This window comes from Talpa occidentalis, unplaced genomic scaffold, assembly GCF_014898055.3.
Source record: "Talpa occidentalis isolate TD23 unplaced genomic scaffold, MPIMG_talOcc4v2.1 talOcc4.11, whole genome shotgun sequence".
Classification (NCBI taxonomy): Eukaryota; Metazoa; Chordata; class Mammalia; order Eulipotyphla; family Talpidae; genus Talpa; species Talpa occidentalis.
The window spans coordinates 101,067,112-101,082,338 of NW_023601104.1; the positions used below are offsets into that span (position 1 = coordinate 101,067,112).

A 15,227-nucleotide genomic window follows, 5' to 3' on the forward strand; every position below is an offset into this window, starting at 1 on the left:
GTACGTGTCAGCAGCACGTTTCTGTGAAGTGGGGACCTAGGTGGCGCCTGCGCAGTCTGCTTAGAAAGTGACGCCTGCGCGCCAGCCGGCTGCAGTCCCCGGCGAGGCGGCACCCCGTCCGCCCTGCGGCGCCGTTCTGTGTGTGTATATATATGTCCGCACGTGCAGGGCCGCGCCAGCATATATATACGGAGGCCCTGTGTGCAGGGTACATGTTTTGGAGACCATGCGGAAGCACTCTTTGCTTCTTAATTTGCCAACATCCAAACAAACCTTTCAAACCAATTGTTTTCTCCAGTACTTGAATAGGACGGCGAGGGCTCCGGCCGATGCCAGCGTGGTCTGCATCTGATGTACTCTGTAGGTCGTTACGTCTGTATGTGGCTTCCTGAGTGCGCGCAGACCAGTGAGGAGCACTGTGTCCTCCGACCCTGTTCCTCACTGGTAAACTAATAGCTAACAAGTCGGGAGCGCCTGTTTCGACGGCGTGTGCACTGGGTTCCCGTCCCGGGGGCTGGCTGTGACTGCCAGTGTCTGAGCATTTTCTGTCATTCTTAATGAAAAATACGTATAAAGAACGAGGACAGGTCTAAAATTTAATTTCTTAATACACAAGTGTGAAGCAGAAGTAAGAAGGCACCAGATGAGATGCGTGAGGTGTGGGGAGCGGCCTGGTGAGAGGCTGTGAGTGACCGAGCATCTGGTCTTTGAACGCTCGGTTCTCCCGGCCTCCTCACCAGTGCCCTGCCCCGCAGCCGCCGAGCACGCCCCTGCGGCTTCTCGGTACGCTTCGTGGTGCCTTCTGTGTGTGTCCCTGGCCTGGGCAGAGCTGGCCTGACATGCTGCGTCTTTGTTTGCAGGGGACCAACCAGCAGATCAAGGCCCATGAGGCCAGCTCTGCCGTGCAGCACGTCAACCTGCTGAAGGAGTGGAGCAGCTCCCTGGAGAAGAAGGTGGGCCGCCTCCTGTCCCGCCGGGCCGCCCGTCCTAGCGTGTCCAGAAAATTTCTCCTGACCTAGGGTCTGTGGATGACACAGAGCGCCCAAGAGTCCGTCCTCTCCAGATGTGCTCGGGCTGATCCGTGAAGGGGTCGTTTGTCCTTCGCGCTCAGTTGCCAGAAGGCCCTGCCTTCCACTGTCCTCTCCTGTGGTCCCCTCTGTGTTGGTCCGGGACAGGGGTTCTTGGCCCTCCAGGCCTCCCTTCTCTCCTCCCAGCCCTGTCCTGCTGTGAATAAAGTCTCATTAGAACGTGGCCGTCCTCCCTCACGTCTGTCACCCACGGCACTCTGGCCAACACCTGCAGAGCTGAGGCCACGAGGCAGAAGCCCGGGTCCGCATGGCCCCGTGTAGGCTCCTCTGGGAAGAGCTGGTGTCTGGGAGGCGCCAAGGCAGAGCTCAGCGTGTCTCTTCTGGGACCAATAAGAGCAGCTTATTTGGCTGGTCGTGGGAGGGTCCCCTGTCCCTGTCAGTCGTGGCCTGTTGATTTCTTGGCTGACCCTAAGCGTTGGCACAGGCCATGCCCCAGCCGGTGGACCCCTGTGCAGGCCTCTTCCCAGAGACATGTCTCTCTGGGGTAGCTGGTTCTGTGACGCTCAGCCCAGTGGGGCCTTGCAAAGGGAAGGGGGAGGTCTCAGGTGCTAGTGGGCGGCGGCATGGCGTCCACCTGTGGGCTGTGCCTAGGAGACTCAGGGTGGCGCTTGGCAGATGTGTCCTGGGAGTTCAGCTGCTGGGTGCCCGGCCCAATCTGGGCTGCAGTGGGTCCACATCTGCTCCTGAAGGTTTGATGGTTGTTCAGTGAGAGCGTGAGCGGGTGAAGCTGTAAATTTACTTGGAGTTGAGTCTAAAAGTGTCAATCTCAAGATTTAATTAGAATTTAGCAAAAACAACTAGTTTTTACTGTAAATGCTGATGCCAGAGCTGAGAGCCAGGGAGGCCCGGTATCAGGCCTGGGTGTGGAGTACGGGCACCCTGAGGCGGTCTGGCCAGTGGTCATCAGGCCTAGGGGCTCTGGCTCAGAGCCGCTGCATCTGCTTCTCCCTGCTTTGAGAAGGACGCGCTTCTCCCGCCTTCTTCAGATGGTCGTGTAGCTCTGGGGCCTCTGGTTCCCAGTCAGTACTGTTCTTTGTCTGCTTCCACGGCCCTTCCTTCCCGTTAACGTGAGTTGCTTTGCTGCAGCTGGGCTGGTTCCATCGCTGCTAGGCGGGTCTGAGGTGTTGGCTGTCTAGTGCGACGGTCATAGAGAGTTCTGGAGCCATGTAGGCGCCCAGGCTGAGCCTTTCCTCATACTCCCATCTGTTCTGTGGAGCCAGGATGGGCACCCGCCACACGCACACAGGAGCCACAGGGCTCCTGGCCCCCTCCCACAGGCCCTGTGTGTTTGCCCTCATGGAGCTGCTCAAAGTTGGCCTCCTGGACGCACAGCGTGCGCCCACCCCAGTGGTGGCCAAGCTGTGCCCCTTTGCGGGTGCCCATGAGAAGAGGCTTCTCTCCCTTCATTCGGCTAAGGGCAGTGACTGGGCAGAGCTGCCTCTTCTTGAGGCGGGGCCTGTTTCTCACTATGGTTGGGGCACCTGTGATGGGAAAGGTTCCGAAAGGGCCAGTTGTCATGGTCACGGTCAAATAAGCAAAGCTGTTTTGTGAAATCTGGGCTTGGGATGCCTCAGCCACACCGGCGCAGAAAAGGGTGTTCTCGCGGGGCCTTGAGGAGGCTGGAAGGCCTTGGGGAGGCCTGCTGCTGCGCTTGGGGTGGCCCTTAAAACACTCCAGTGCGCCCTGCCCAGGCGGGGCATCAGGCCCTGCGGACCCCTCGCCCAGGAGCTGCTAGACCAGCCAGGGCAAACTGGCTCTTGGGTACTATTTTTTTTGGAGATTTTAAAAAGTCAAAGGTGGGATCGGAAATGCTGACCCAGCCGGCCCCCGTGGGCGGGGCAGCGCTTGCAGGCAGACCTGTGGAGCTTTGTGGGGGATGGCTGAGTCCCCAGGCAGTGGTTCTGTCTGCACAGTGGCATGTTGGCCGCAGAGGCTGACTGAGGCACGTGTGTCACCCGCTTCTTACTGTCGGGAGAGCTTTCCACGCATGGGTGCGGCCCGTTGGTGGACGGGAAAGAAGTCAGCGGCCTGCAGCTGACCCTGCTGAAAGTGACACGGAGCAGCGAGGAGCCGTGGGGTGCAGCGTGGGTGGTGAGGGCTCGTGGGACCTGCGGGCCCCCTTTCAGGGGTGTGTGCACCTGTTGGGGGGTGAGAGGTGAGAGCGAGTTCTCCCGTGTTTCCCGGCCAGAGTCTGAAGCCATTCTGGTCAACGATTTGTTTTCAGCAAAAACTTAAAAAAGCGCCCGTTGCTTCTCTGTCAGCTGCTGCGCTGGGCCTCGTTTTCCCTAGTTACCGAGACTGAGTCTGCGAGCCAGCCTGCGGGCTCCCCGCGCAGCGGCCGGGACGCGCCGGTTGTGAAGGGAGTCTCTGGCGTGGTCCCGTGGGAGCCAGTGCTGCGAGGTGTCGTGGCCGTTGGTATTAAAGCCGCTTTCCGCTGGCTGACTGGGGAATCTTTCCCAGGTCTCCCTGCTGCAGAACGAGAGCGCGGAGAAGAATAAGAGCATCCAGAGCCTGCACAACCAGATCTGCAGCTTTGAGGTCGAGATCGAGAGGCAGAAGGAGACGCTGCGCAACAACGAGGCCAAAATACTTCACCTACAGGTCAGGGCCGCAGGCTGAGGCGGGTGGGGGGCCCCCCGCACCCACCCTGTGGGGCAGCTCAGGTCTTCTGCAGAGGCCGAGTGAAGACCCCCCTGGCCTGCCTCCCGCGCCCCCGCACCGAGCACCCCCGGGCTTGGGATCACTGTTGGTGAAGTAAGACTTAAATTCCGTGTTTTAAGAATGACCCGTTTTTATTATTCCTTGAGAGCTCGTCCTGTTTTCGAGTGGTCATGTGTAAAGTTTCACTTCCTAAAGTGAAGCGAAGCCAGACTACTTTGTTGTGAATTTCCGAGTGACACAGAGACCACCCCACTTCATTTCACCAGAGTGACCCAGAGGCGCCTCCAAAGCAAACGGAGACCTTTGCTGCTGTGAGGGGGGTGCGTCCGTAGGCTCCATTAGAGAGGCGCCCGGGGCCGCCGTCCCTGGGCTGTGTGAGCCTGCGGCGTGCGCCCAACGCGTCCACCCGCTCGGGCCCACCATGCCGGCGGGCGCCCCCGGCCTCCAGCGCTGGCCCTCACGTGCGTCCTGAGTCACCTGGAAGAGCAGGTGTCTGTCGAGCAGTCGCCCCACCTGTGATTCCATCCTCCCGTTATGACGTCAGAGGCTCGTCACAGAGCCTCAGATTGCCCTGGGACTCTTAAACTTCACTTCTTTTGCACTGAACTTCGTGGTTGCCCAGTGCCAGGGAAAGGAGCAGAGAAGCATGAGCTTGTGCCAGGACAAATGCCTCTCACTGGCACAGAGTTAGCCTCCAGGTGCTTCCTACAGACCCCCGAAGTGCTGGTCAGGATGCCCAGGGACCCCCCCCCACACCCACCGTGGCCCCCATGTCACCCAGGGAGCAGGCCTCACTGCCAGCTGGCCTGTGTTGGCCCAGGGCTCAAGAGAGGGCAAGGCCAAGGAGATTGTTCGCCAGAAAACCACTTGTTAAAGGTAGCGGCAGGGAGCGCCAACTAGTGGCGGGAGCGTGTGTGACAAACCACAGAACGTGCCCCACGAGGTCACTGGCCAGTTCGAGCCTCCCGGACCTCCTGTGTGTCCATCTCTTCCACGTCCCCTGTGCCCAGCGGGAAAAGCTTGAGTCACCTCATGTTTGGGGAGTGTTTAACCACCCCACCGTGACTAAGCAGAGCAGCAGCAGGGCTAAGTGAGAAAGCCGGGGGACAGGGCCGTAGGACTCGCGTCCCTCCTCCAGGGCCTGGGTCCCACCGCACTCCAGCTGGGTCCTGGGCGCTGCACCCCAAGGATGCGCCCACTTCATGAGGGCTGGCATGGAGCTGCCAGCTGCCCAGTGTCTGGGGCAGCGAGGTGTGGTCTCATCTTTTGTCGCTGTGGCTGGTGACATCTGGTGGGTGACATGAGGGGCATCCCGGGCGCATGTGGGGAGCCTTGCTCTGGGCCCTCCAGGCCTTGGCACCTCACAGCTGACTCCCTCCTGAGGTCTCCCTCAGTGGGGGACCTGCTAGAGGCCTGGAAAGAGTTAATCCAAGTGGCCCAGACGCTCCAGCAGCTCCCCTCAGCATCAGCACCACCTCCAGGGAGCCTCCCACCCTACAGCTCCCCCAGCTGTGCCGTGGCCCCGCACAGAGGCTGGATGGCAGCTGCTGGCTCCCCTCCTTTCCTGTCTGATTCTCAGGACACCCTCAAATCCAGACACTGGGTACAGCGCCCCAGCAGCTGGACGTGGTGGCGGGGCTTGCCCTTGGTGACCCCGAAAGGGCAGTCTCCAAACTTCACTTTTTGAAGAACCTCTTTTTCTTCATTAAAAAGTCAGTCTTGCTGTCAGCTACGCCCATGTCCCCGGGAACTCAGTGCACTGTGGTGCTGGTGCATGGGCCTGGCGGGACAGGCCTGGCACTGTGGCCCTGGCACGTGTGGGCCTGGCCCCATGGCCCGAGCACCCGGAGCTGGGAGGGGACAGTGGTGCCAAGCCAGTGCTGCCCTCTGTCCACTTTGGGCAGCCACCACCATGCCCAGCTCAGTGTGTCCCCCGTGGGAAGACCTGCATGCCCAAGGGAGAAGGGACTCACCCCCCGCAGGAGGTGAGCGTGCTATAGGCTCAGGACAGAGGCAGATACTGGACTTTTACATAGTGGACCTTGGTAGATAAAATGAGGTCTCCACGTTAAGAGGGAAAATCTTTATTTTTATTTTTTTTTTAAGATTTATTTATGCATACGAGAGCTGGGGTACAGGCCAGAGGTGCAGGAGTGTGGGGGGTGGGTGTGACAGCGTTCACCAGAGACAGAGTGGGGAACAGAACAGGCAGACGGACTGAAAACACTGCTGAGGGGAGCAGCGGGGAGACAGGAGAGGTCTGCTGCGCCCTGTGGGTAGCTCCCTGGCCGGGGATGGAACTCGTGCTGCAGAGGCTGCGCACAGCTTCATAGGTTGCGTCTTAATCCCTTGCGCCACCAGGGAGGCCCAAGAGGGGAAATTTTTAAATGAAAATCAAAAATAAAATGAAGCGTCATCAGTGTGGAAAGAGTCACACTTTAGAGAGGACCCCTGGACACTTGCTGGTGGCAGGGTTTCGTGACAGGAGAGACAGGACACTGTGCTTTGCCCCCGGAGAGTGACCCAAATGTCTTTCTTCCTGGCTGCTAACAGCTAGCAAAGGGGCTGAGTTTAAATATAGGCTTCCAAAAGGAAAAGTAAACAGGGCAGGCCTCTGGGGCTCCCCAACCCGAGCCGTGCAGCCCTGGGGCACCCCACCACCCCCAGCTTCACCGGGGACCAAACCCCCCAGCCTTCAAGAGCTCTCTGTCAAAATGCAAATCTTCTTCAGGAGTGGAAACCCTCCAGCCCCGCTCGCGGTAACCAGCGGGCAGGGCCAGTCCCCCAGGCCGCGTCTCCGCCCCAGTTTCTGCCACGGCGCCAAGGGCCTTGCGTTCTGGAGAAGCGTTCTCTGAATTACTGGGCCAGGCAGCATGAAGTAGCTCTGGGCTCAGCCCTGCATCCGCCGGCAGGGGTCCAGCTGTGGCCGCGGCCGTGTGCAGGCGGGGAGGCCACCCCCACGCAGCAGGCAGGGCCAGGGCGGACAGCTCTCTCCTGGGACCCAGACAGAGTTCAGGGCACCCTTGGCCAGGCCCTCAGGATACCAGGATACGTGGCTCAATGTCCTGGACTTGAGGCCCCGAGACCAGGCAAGACAGGTGACCCAGGCTCCTGTGCCTCTGAGGTACCCGCGGGCCTTAAATAGGGGCCCTGGTGGCCTGGCCAGCCTTGCAGAGAGAGCAGAGCCGCCTCAGGGAGCCAGGAGATACGCTTGGTCGGGCCGCTGTGTCGGAGAGCAGGGGGCCAGGGCCCAGGTGGGAGGCGGGCCCCAGGGCTGGGGGCTCCTCTTCCCACAGTGCGCGGCCGAAAGCCTGGCGAGGCCCTGCGGGTGGTCGGCCGAGTGCCAGGCACCCCCCTCAGGTGGGCCCCTTAGGCCCCTTCCTGCCGGGCTGCGAGCCTGGACCCACCTGCCCAGGAGGGCGCGGCCGCAGCCAGGCGCCCCCTGAGCACCCTGGGCGGCGCTGCCCGCGTCCTAACTGTGTCTTGCCTTCTGATGCCCTTGGCTTGGAAGCGAGTGATAGACAGCCAGGCGGAGAAGCTGAAAGAGCTGGACAAGGAGATCCGCCCCTTCCGGCAGAACTGGGAGGAGGCCGACAGCATGAAGAGCAGCGTGGAGTCCCTGCAGAACCGGGTGACCGAGCTGGAGAGCGTGGACAAGACTGCGGGGCAGGCCGCCAGGAACACAGGTGAGCGGGAGCAGCGGGCAGGGCCTGCTGGTGGGCTGCTCCCGGCCGCCCGCCCTCATGTCCCCGGGGACTGCGGGACAAGCAGGAGACCCAGCACGCCAGCCGGTGGGCTTCTGCTGCCTGGAGGCCCTGGGCCGCCGGCCTCGGAGTCTTCTCAGTGTGTTGGCGGGGGAGCCCTCACGGGGACGGGAGCACTTTGTCGCCTGGGGCTGGAGGCAGCGGGCTGGCGACGCAAGATGGACAGACACTGCTCTCCCGGGCAGGGCACTGCTGCCTCAGCCTGGAGGCAGAGGTTGCGAACACAAGGGCGGCCATCCCTGCCCCTAGCAGGCTCCGGGACAGCCTGGGGTCGCGCCCTGTCCTGGTCCTGCCCCGAGGGGCCCCGGTGCCCAGGTGTGGCCGGCACAGCCCAGGACCTGAGCCCGGAGGGGCCGGGCAGCGCCGCGCTGGCCTCCCGCTCCCCGCCTGGCACCACGTGCTCCCCTGGGCTCGCCCTGGGCGGCGGCGCTGACGCGCATCCCCTCTCCCCGGCGCAGGCCTGCTGGAGTCCCAGCTGAGCCGGCACGACCAGATGCTGAGCGTGCACGACATCCGCCTGGCCGACATGGACCTGCGCTTCCAGGTGCTGGAGACCGCCAGCTACAACGGCGTGCTCATCTGGAAGATCCGCGACTACAAGCGGCGGAAGCAGGAGGCCGTCATGGGGAAGACGCTGTCCCTCTACAGCCAGCCCTTCTACACGGGCTACTTCGGCTACAAGATGTGCGCCCGCGTCTACCTGAACGGGGACGGCATGGGCAAGGGCACGCACCTGTCGCTCTTCTTCGTCATCATGCGCGGCGAGTACGACGCGCTGCTGCCCTGGCCCTTCAAGCAGAAGGTGACGCTCATGCTGATGGACCAGGGCTCCTCCCGGCGCCACCTGGGCGACGCCTTCAAGCCGGACCCCAACAGCAGCAGCTTCAAGAAGCCCACCGGGGAGATGAACATCGCCTCCGGCTGCCCGGTCTTCGTGGCCCAGACCGTGCTGGAGAACGGGACCTATATCAAAGACGACACCATCTTTATTAAAGTCATAGTGGATACTTCGGACCTGCCCGACCCCTGAGGAGCCCAGAGCGGCGCGCGCAGAAGGCAGCTCCCGGGGGCGGAGCCGTTCCCCGCCGAGGGTCCTCGCGCTCAGGGGAGGCCCGGGGGGCGGAGGAGCGGCAGACGGTGGTCACGGGCCGGCGGAGGAGCCATGCGTGAGGTCACACCTGGCACGTCTCCTAATAGACTAGCAACACTTCACTCTGGAGAATTATTTATCCTTCTGCCAGATAAATTCTGCTGTCAGAGAAGGTTTCCATTTCCATTTTCAAAGAGCTAGTTAACTAAGGTGGAAAACATAGATGCTAACCCAAAGGACCATGATTTTCTTCCTTAAATTTGAACGCCAAAAAGAAAAACACACTCACTCACATCTGGGGATAGCTGGACATGGCAGCATGTTTAGTAAAAGAAGAATTTATGAGCTGATAATGCAATTCTGATATATTCAGTGCAATCTTGTTTTAAATATAGTATATTGTCTATTTTTAAGGCCTCATCTGGTCTCTGTTTTAATAATTTGTTTGTCAGAAGACCCTGAAGTATACCTAGGTCTTTTTTGAAAGTCTCTAAATCCAAAATCATTTTTTTAATTTAAAGTTCTACAGATAACTGTTACTGCAGACATTTTATTTTAAAACGTCGATAGACTGATATTTCTTGGAAGAAAATGTAAAATATCAAACACTGGTTATCACTTGTGATAGGAAAGAAAATATTCAATCTGTTGTTATTTCTCGTTAGAAATGTAACCTTCGGCACCCGCCGCCGTCGACGACACTGCCCCACGGCCGCTGGGAGGGACGCTCTTCGATGCTGTGCATCAGCTCAGATTATAATTGTTTTCACCCTAAAATAGGGCATTAGTTGAACTTTGGAGTTCTAAACAAAACCCCGTAGGTCCCTAGGATTCTGCCCCGTGTCCAGACAGTGACAACCCGGCCTCTGGCCTCGGGCCCAGGCGGCGGGGACCTGTCTGGCCGCGAGCGTGAGCGGCGCTGCAGGCCGCGGCCTTCCGGGCCCTCGGGACGCTGCTTCTCAGCCTTGCTTTGTGTTCACTGTGCTTCCAGGTAGCTTGACCAGACTCTGCTCCCGACCCCCAGACCTTTGTCTCACCGAGGGCCTCAGCCAGCTCTGGGCCCGCTGAGGGCAGGGCCCATTGCCAGCTGCTGGGCCCCGGTTGTCACGTCGTCACGGCCCTCACGGCCCGGGGGCCCCAGAGGCCGGGCTGGGTCCTGCGCCCGCCCCAAGGTAGGTGTGGACAGGAGCTCCAGCCACCCACCCCCACCCGGGCGCAGGCCTGCCCCCAAGCAGAACCCTCCGAGCATTCCAGAGACACGCTCGGGCCCCAGCCGCTGGCCTCCAGGCCCGCCCCTCCCTGGAAGGGCGCTCGGCTGGGGCCCAGCGTGGTTCTCAACTCACTGTTTACCTTCGCCGTGGCCCAGCTGTGATTCGGAGCTGCCTCCCGTGCCCTGCTATGCACCGCGCTCCCTGGGTGCTCTTTCCACCGATGGGTGCTACACGTGACGGGTGCTTCCTCGGCTCAACCAATGCGTGTGAACCACCGCATCTGTGCCGCCCCCCAAAAGACCGCCCACGACCGGCCAGCGGGCCGCGACCGCCGACTGCTGCCTTTGGCTGCACTGGGCGGCGCCGGTGGTCCACGTGTGTCTGGTGCTCCATCTGCCCTGGGTGTGCCTTCGCCCCAGTGCCTCCTGGCAGTGCCCTCCCCGCAGCTTCCATTGTGACCACGTGCCAGGCCCCCAGTTCTGAGGCTCCATTGTCTTCATCTCGCTCCCTCCCTTTGCTCCCCGGCGGTGCTCTGAGGGCCCAGGACAGGTGAGTGTCCCCGCTCGGAGAAGGGGCTTCTGACCCGGCAGCTCCCTGAAACCCGTCACCTCCAGGGACGTCCCTGCGGCCTCCTGCCCCTTCAGCAAAGGAACTGACGGTTTGTCCAGGATGAGCAACTGCTTGGTCCAGGGAAGTGGGGCTCGTCCCCACCTGGGGCGGGGTCGCAGTGGTGGCCCCGAGGATGCACCCGTCCCTTGCAGGGCAGTTCTGCGAGTCCGGTGGGCGGGGGTGGGGGGGCGCCTGCCGACGGCCGCTGCGGCTACACTGCCCTGGCCTGGCCTCGGGGAGGCGGGCGCAACGCCGCCTTGCTTGGTGCTAGGCTGGTCCCTCCGCGGGGCCCCGGTGGCTGTGGAGGGGCAGCTGCGTGTGCGGGGCCCTTTCCTGCTGGTAGAAAAGAGACGCGACTCCCCACAGGACAGAGCTGTCCAGAACTTTAAAGAAATGGGACCCAGCCTCTTGCAGGATGAGGCCGGCCTCTTCCTCGTCCGCCTCATGCTGGAAACGGCTCCCGACGTCGCCTGCGTCCTGCCCAGGGCCCAGTTGCTGTGGGGGCGGCGGGCGGGCTGGGCCTGGGCTCCGCTGGGGAGCCCGCCCCCCCCGCCCCTCCCACCCAGAAGTCCCAACGGCCGGGAGCATGAGTCAGGGCCTTCCCACAGGGCGGGGGCCAGTGAGGGCCTGGGGCCTGGAACCAGCCTGGTCTGCAGGCGGCCAGGGTCAGACCAGGGTCCTCTCAGCCCACGTGTCGTCGTCACGTGTCAGATGAGGGTCGGGCCCCGCACGTCGGGTGCGTGGACAGGCGGGGGCATGAGGACGGCCATGCGAAGGCCCATGTCACAGGCCCCCTGGGCCTCCCCAGGCCCCTCAGCCCTGCGCCCGGAGCTGACTGGCGTCTCCCCGAGGCTGCCCGAGATCACTGTGACCCCTGGAGGACGGGACAGCCTCCCACACGGCCCCTGTCCTCAGGGCCCTCTGCCCCAGGTCTGGGGCCAGGCGTCCCAGGGGCCTTTGCGGTCAGCAGCACCCTTTACCCCGACGATGGGTGGTCACCAGGCGGGCCGGCACCCTGCAGCAGAGGCAGAGGTGAGGGGCCCCGGAAGGCCCCTGGAACGGCCGTGGGGTCCCAAGGCGGGTCCTTGGCAGCCCGAGAGGCAGGACCCAGCTCCCACAGCAGCAGCCCTGCGCGGCCGACCCCCGCCCTGCCCCCCGCACAAGCAGGGGCGGCGCTGCTGCCCTGTGGCCCCTCACAGGTGCTTCCAGCCCCCAGCACTGCCGAGACCCCCACAGCCAGGCCGGGAGCCAGGCTCCCGCGGGGCTCGCCTCCAAGTCACCCCCTCTGGTCTGGCAGCCCCGGGCCTGATCTTCACTTGGGGGCCGCCGGGGAGGGGGCCTGGGGCCTTTGCGCGCATGAGGCTCTGAGGTGAGGGAGGGGTCTGCCGCCTGAATCTGCTGCTTGATCCCAGACCGAGGACGGCCCTGTCTTCAGTTTGCAGGCCTCGGGGGTTCCGTGTCCTCCAGAGCAGACAGGCGCCAGGGCAGCCAGGGACTTAGGCCTCGGCCCATCTGTCCGGCCGCGGCTGGTTGTCACCCGTGGGTGGGGCAGGAGGGAGGCTGGGAAGCGCCGCGGCGTGGATGTGTCGGCCAAGGCGCCGTGGGGCGGCAGGGGCCGGGGCAAGAGCAGGCTCACGTCTCACCCGCCGTAGCTGCCCCACGGGCAGACTCTCCACCCCGCCCCACAGACAGCAGGTCGCCCTCACCGGAGCCCGGCCAGGGCCCGCACGCATCCTAGAGCGGTGTCTGTGATGACGGAAGCGTGAGCCCACGTAGACAATTCGTGACCTTTCTAGAACCCCGTCCCTTCTCTGTTCAGTTCTATTACCCAAAAAACAAAGACCAAAGAAGGCCAATCTCTCATTTGACTGTATTTTTAATCGCCTGTTTTCAAACTCGCCGTCTGTGGTGGCCGCTGGCCGTGAGGACCCATCTCGACTGTGCAGGTGGCCGTCACCAGTGATGTGTCCTGTGTTTCTCTGCTCTTCTAAGAAAAACAGCAAAGACAGTGTAAGTTATTGCTCAGCAATAATCACGTTGTTCATAGGCGCCAACAACACGCGTAGTTTCCTGACAGCCTCGCCCTGTTTCATATTTTGTTTACTGTGCATTGTGTGGTTTTATTTGGTATTTATTTGTGTTTTGAGGTCTTGCGATGTTTTGTGTTCTGATGCTAATAACTGAGTTTGTAAGAGTGTAGAATGCAAGCTTTGAAACGCTCACCTGTCCTAGCAGAGGGAATAAATCTGATTAAGGAGTCTTGGTTTCTTTATCGCGCTGTCTCAGGGGCTGGGGATGGCCTGGCAGCGGCCTGTGCCCCGGGGGGCCCTCCCTGCTGAGTGCCCCAGGTGGGCGGTGGTCTTGGCCACACCCCAAAGACCAGGCCTGGCTCAGCCTCTGTCGCTGCCATGGAAGCCTGAGTTTTTGTCAAGTGGCACCTGCCTGCTTGCTGTCCCCTGGGCCCTGTGCTGTGCTGTCCCCACCACGTGGCCACCTCCTCCTGCCGAGACCGGCCATGGCGGCTCCGGGGAGCAAGACAGGTGGCCCCCAGCAGGCCCCACCAGCCCTCCTGGGTCAGTGGTGGGGCCCCTTGGCTCACGGCTCAGATGGGGGAATGGCCCGCCTGCCTTTCCTCACCGGGCGGCGCTGGCCTGGGCTTGGGCAGGTGGTGCTGGCGGGGCCTGGGTCTGGTCTCAGGTTTCCGGGACGTTGGGCCGGGAGTGGGAGGCCCCCGGGGCTCTGCTCAGCCCCACCGCACCTGCCCCTGTCCCGCTGCCCAGCTGTGCCCCTTCAATCACAGCTCTGACCAGGCCTGAGAGGAGGGGCCATGAGTGGGTGGCCATGGCACAGGCGCTTGCTCAGGCCCCTACCGGCCGGGCAGAGACTTGCTCCAGGTCGCTGCGGCCTCATGGCCACCCACCATAGGTGGCCGCAGGGCAGCGGGAAGGGACAGGCCCAGAACAAGCCCCGGGGCTCCACCCAGGGCCTTGGCCATGCTGGCCCCTGCAGGGTCCCTGAGTCCTGGCACAGTTCTCCGGCCCATTCGCTGGCACCGTGTGCACATGGGGAGCCCCCACCACCCAGGGCCGCGCAGCCAGTCCCAAGAGCTGGTCCCTTCTGCGTTTTGGAGTCTTTTCCGGAGTTGTGTGGGACAGGAAGTGGCCCGGGGGCACAGGAGAGCATGCTGACCTGCTCGGCCGACGGGCACCCCCAGAGCAGCCAGACCTGCCCCAGCCACATGGCCGTCCCCGGCAGCAAGTGAGATGGGCCGGCACCCCACAGCACCCCAGGCCCTCGGGCGCGGCTCTGCCAGGGGGCGGGAGCACAGGGTCTGCCGGCTGGGCACGGGGCGGGCAGCCACAGGGAGGTGCCTCCAAGCCCAGCCAGGTGCCTCGGGCCCGCTGCTGGGCCCACTGTGGAGCAAGGCGCAGGCACTTGCTCAGGTCCCCACCAGCCGGGCAGAGACTTGCCCCGGGTGGCTGCGGCGGTGCCTCCAGAAGGCCGAGTTCACGGGGCCTGGGCTGGGCCTGCAGCCCACGGCACTGAACTGGGCTCCAGGTCCAGCAGCACCCAGCTGCTACGGGCCCGGCCAGGCTGTGCTCTTGCTGGGAAGCGTGGGCAGCAGGGATCCGGTCTCTGGACCCGGACAGCTGCGTGACCCAAATCCCGAGAGCTGTCCCCAGCCCCAGCAGCAGAGGGCCAGAGGCCTGGGCAGCACGGCCGCTGTGCGAGCCTGGGCCTCGTTCCCAGGGCCCGGGCTGCTTGGGGCCTGCACACACGTCCGCTCACAGAGGGAGACGGAGGCCGCCGCGCCTGATGCAGCAGCTCCGGCCACTTCCTCTGCCTGAGGAGACGCCTCTCCCACCGCCCACTGAGGTCCTGCTGGTTACAGAGGTGTGTGCCCCTGGCGTCCCAGGCACCTGTGCCCGCAGGAACACCGGCCTGGCCATTCGCTGCCTCACGCCTTTGCCTTGGGCCATTCAGGGGACACACCGGCTGCTCTGGACCCAGGCGGGCGCCCACCACCTGCTGGGCGTGCTCCGCTCGAGCCCTGCAGGCTCTGCTCAAGGATGCCCCTTTCAGGGGGGCGGATGGATGCCAACACCCCACAGCCACCGGCCAGCTCCCCTCCTGCCGCTGCAGTGCAGCCTGGCCTGCCGCGGCGGTGACCCCACCCACCGGCTCCGGCTCTCACCGGCCTCTTCCCAGGAGCCTCTGACTGCCCGGGTGGCACTGAGGGTCAGCACCCCCCGGTGAAGCTCGCTGCGCCCCCAGCTGTCTGCGTTGACAGAGCGGGCGGTGGGTGGTGGCGGGGAGCAGAGCAGACCCCTGGGGAGCTCCAAGGAGACCCGGTCAAGAGCTGCAAGTGCAGGGGCGGAGATGCGGCAGGCGCAGGGCGCGGCGCGGAGGCCAGAGGCAGAGAGGAGCCCAGGGAGCCCCCAAGGTGGGGTCCCTGCCACAGCCCCCCATGCACCCCTCCAATCCCGGTCCCCCTAACTCCCTTTTCACCACGCTCCCCTCCAGCCAGACCCCGCAGACACTCACCACCTGCAGGCCCTGCTGTGTCTGGCACCTCATTGACCACCGGCCCACCCCCCTGCTCCCCACCACCGTCCCGCCTGCGCCAAGCACCCCTCTCTGATTCAACCAAGCCACACCCCAGGCCCGCCCTCTGCCCCGCCCGACCGGTCCCCAAGGACACCACAGCCCGAGGGGCGCCCAGCGCCCGTGCCCACAGGCTTCCCATGCCCGCCGGGCAGCCCCTCGTCCCTTCCCTCCCGCCCTCGCCCAGCTCAGCTCCGCC

The 15,227-nt window shown here is 63.3% G+C and overlaps 1 protein-coding gene across 4 annotated transcripts in view; it reads left to right on the forward strand.

Annotated features, from left to right (window-relative positions):
* The window catches only part of TRAF3 (TNF receptor associated factor 3), a 79,583-nt gene extending 68,651 nt beyond the window's left edge, over positions 1-10,932 (forward strand). For all 4 annotated transcript variants that reach the window (XM_037504052.2, XM_037504051.2, XM_054692821.1 and 1 more), the window contains 4 exons: positions 861-953; positions 3,549-3,689; positions 7,261-7,435; positions 7,972-10,932. In XM_037504052.2, coding sequence (XP_037359949.1) covers positions 861-953; positions 3,549-3,689; positions 7,261-7,435; positions 7,972-8,543 — 981 coding nt within the window. In that variant the 3' untranslated portion in view covers positions 8,544-10,932. The remainder of the gene's footprint in view (positions 1-860; positions 954-3,548; positions 3,690-7,260; positions 7,436-7,971) is intronic.
* The last annotated feature ends 4,295 nt before the right edge of the window (positions 10,933-15,227 follow it).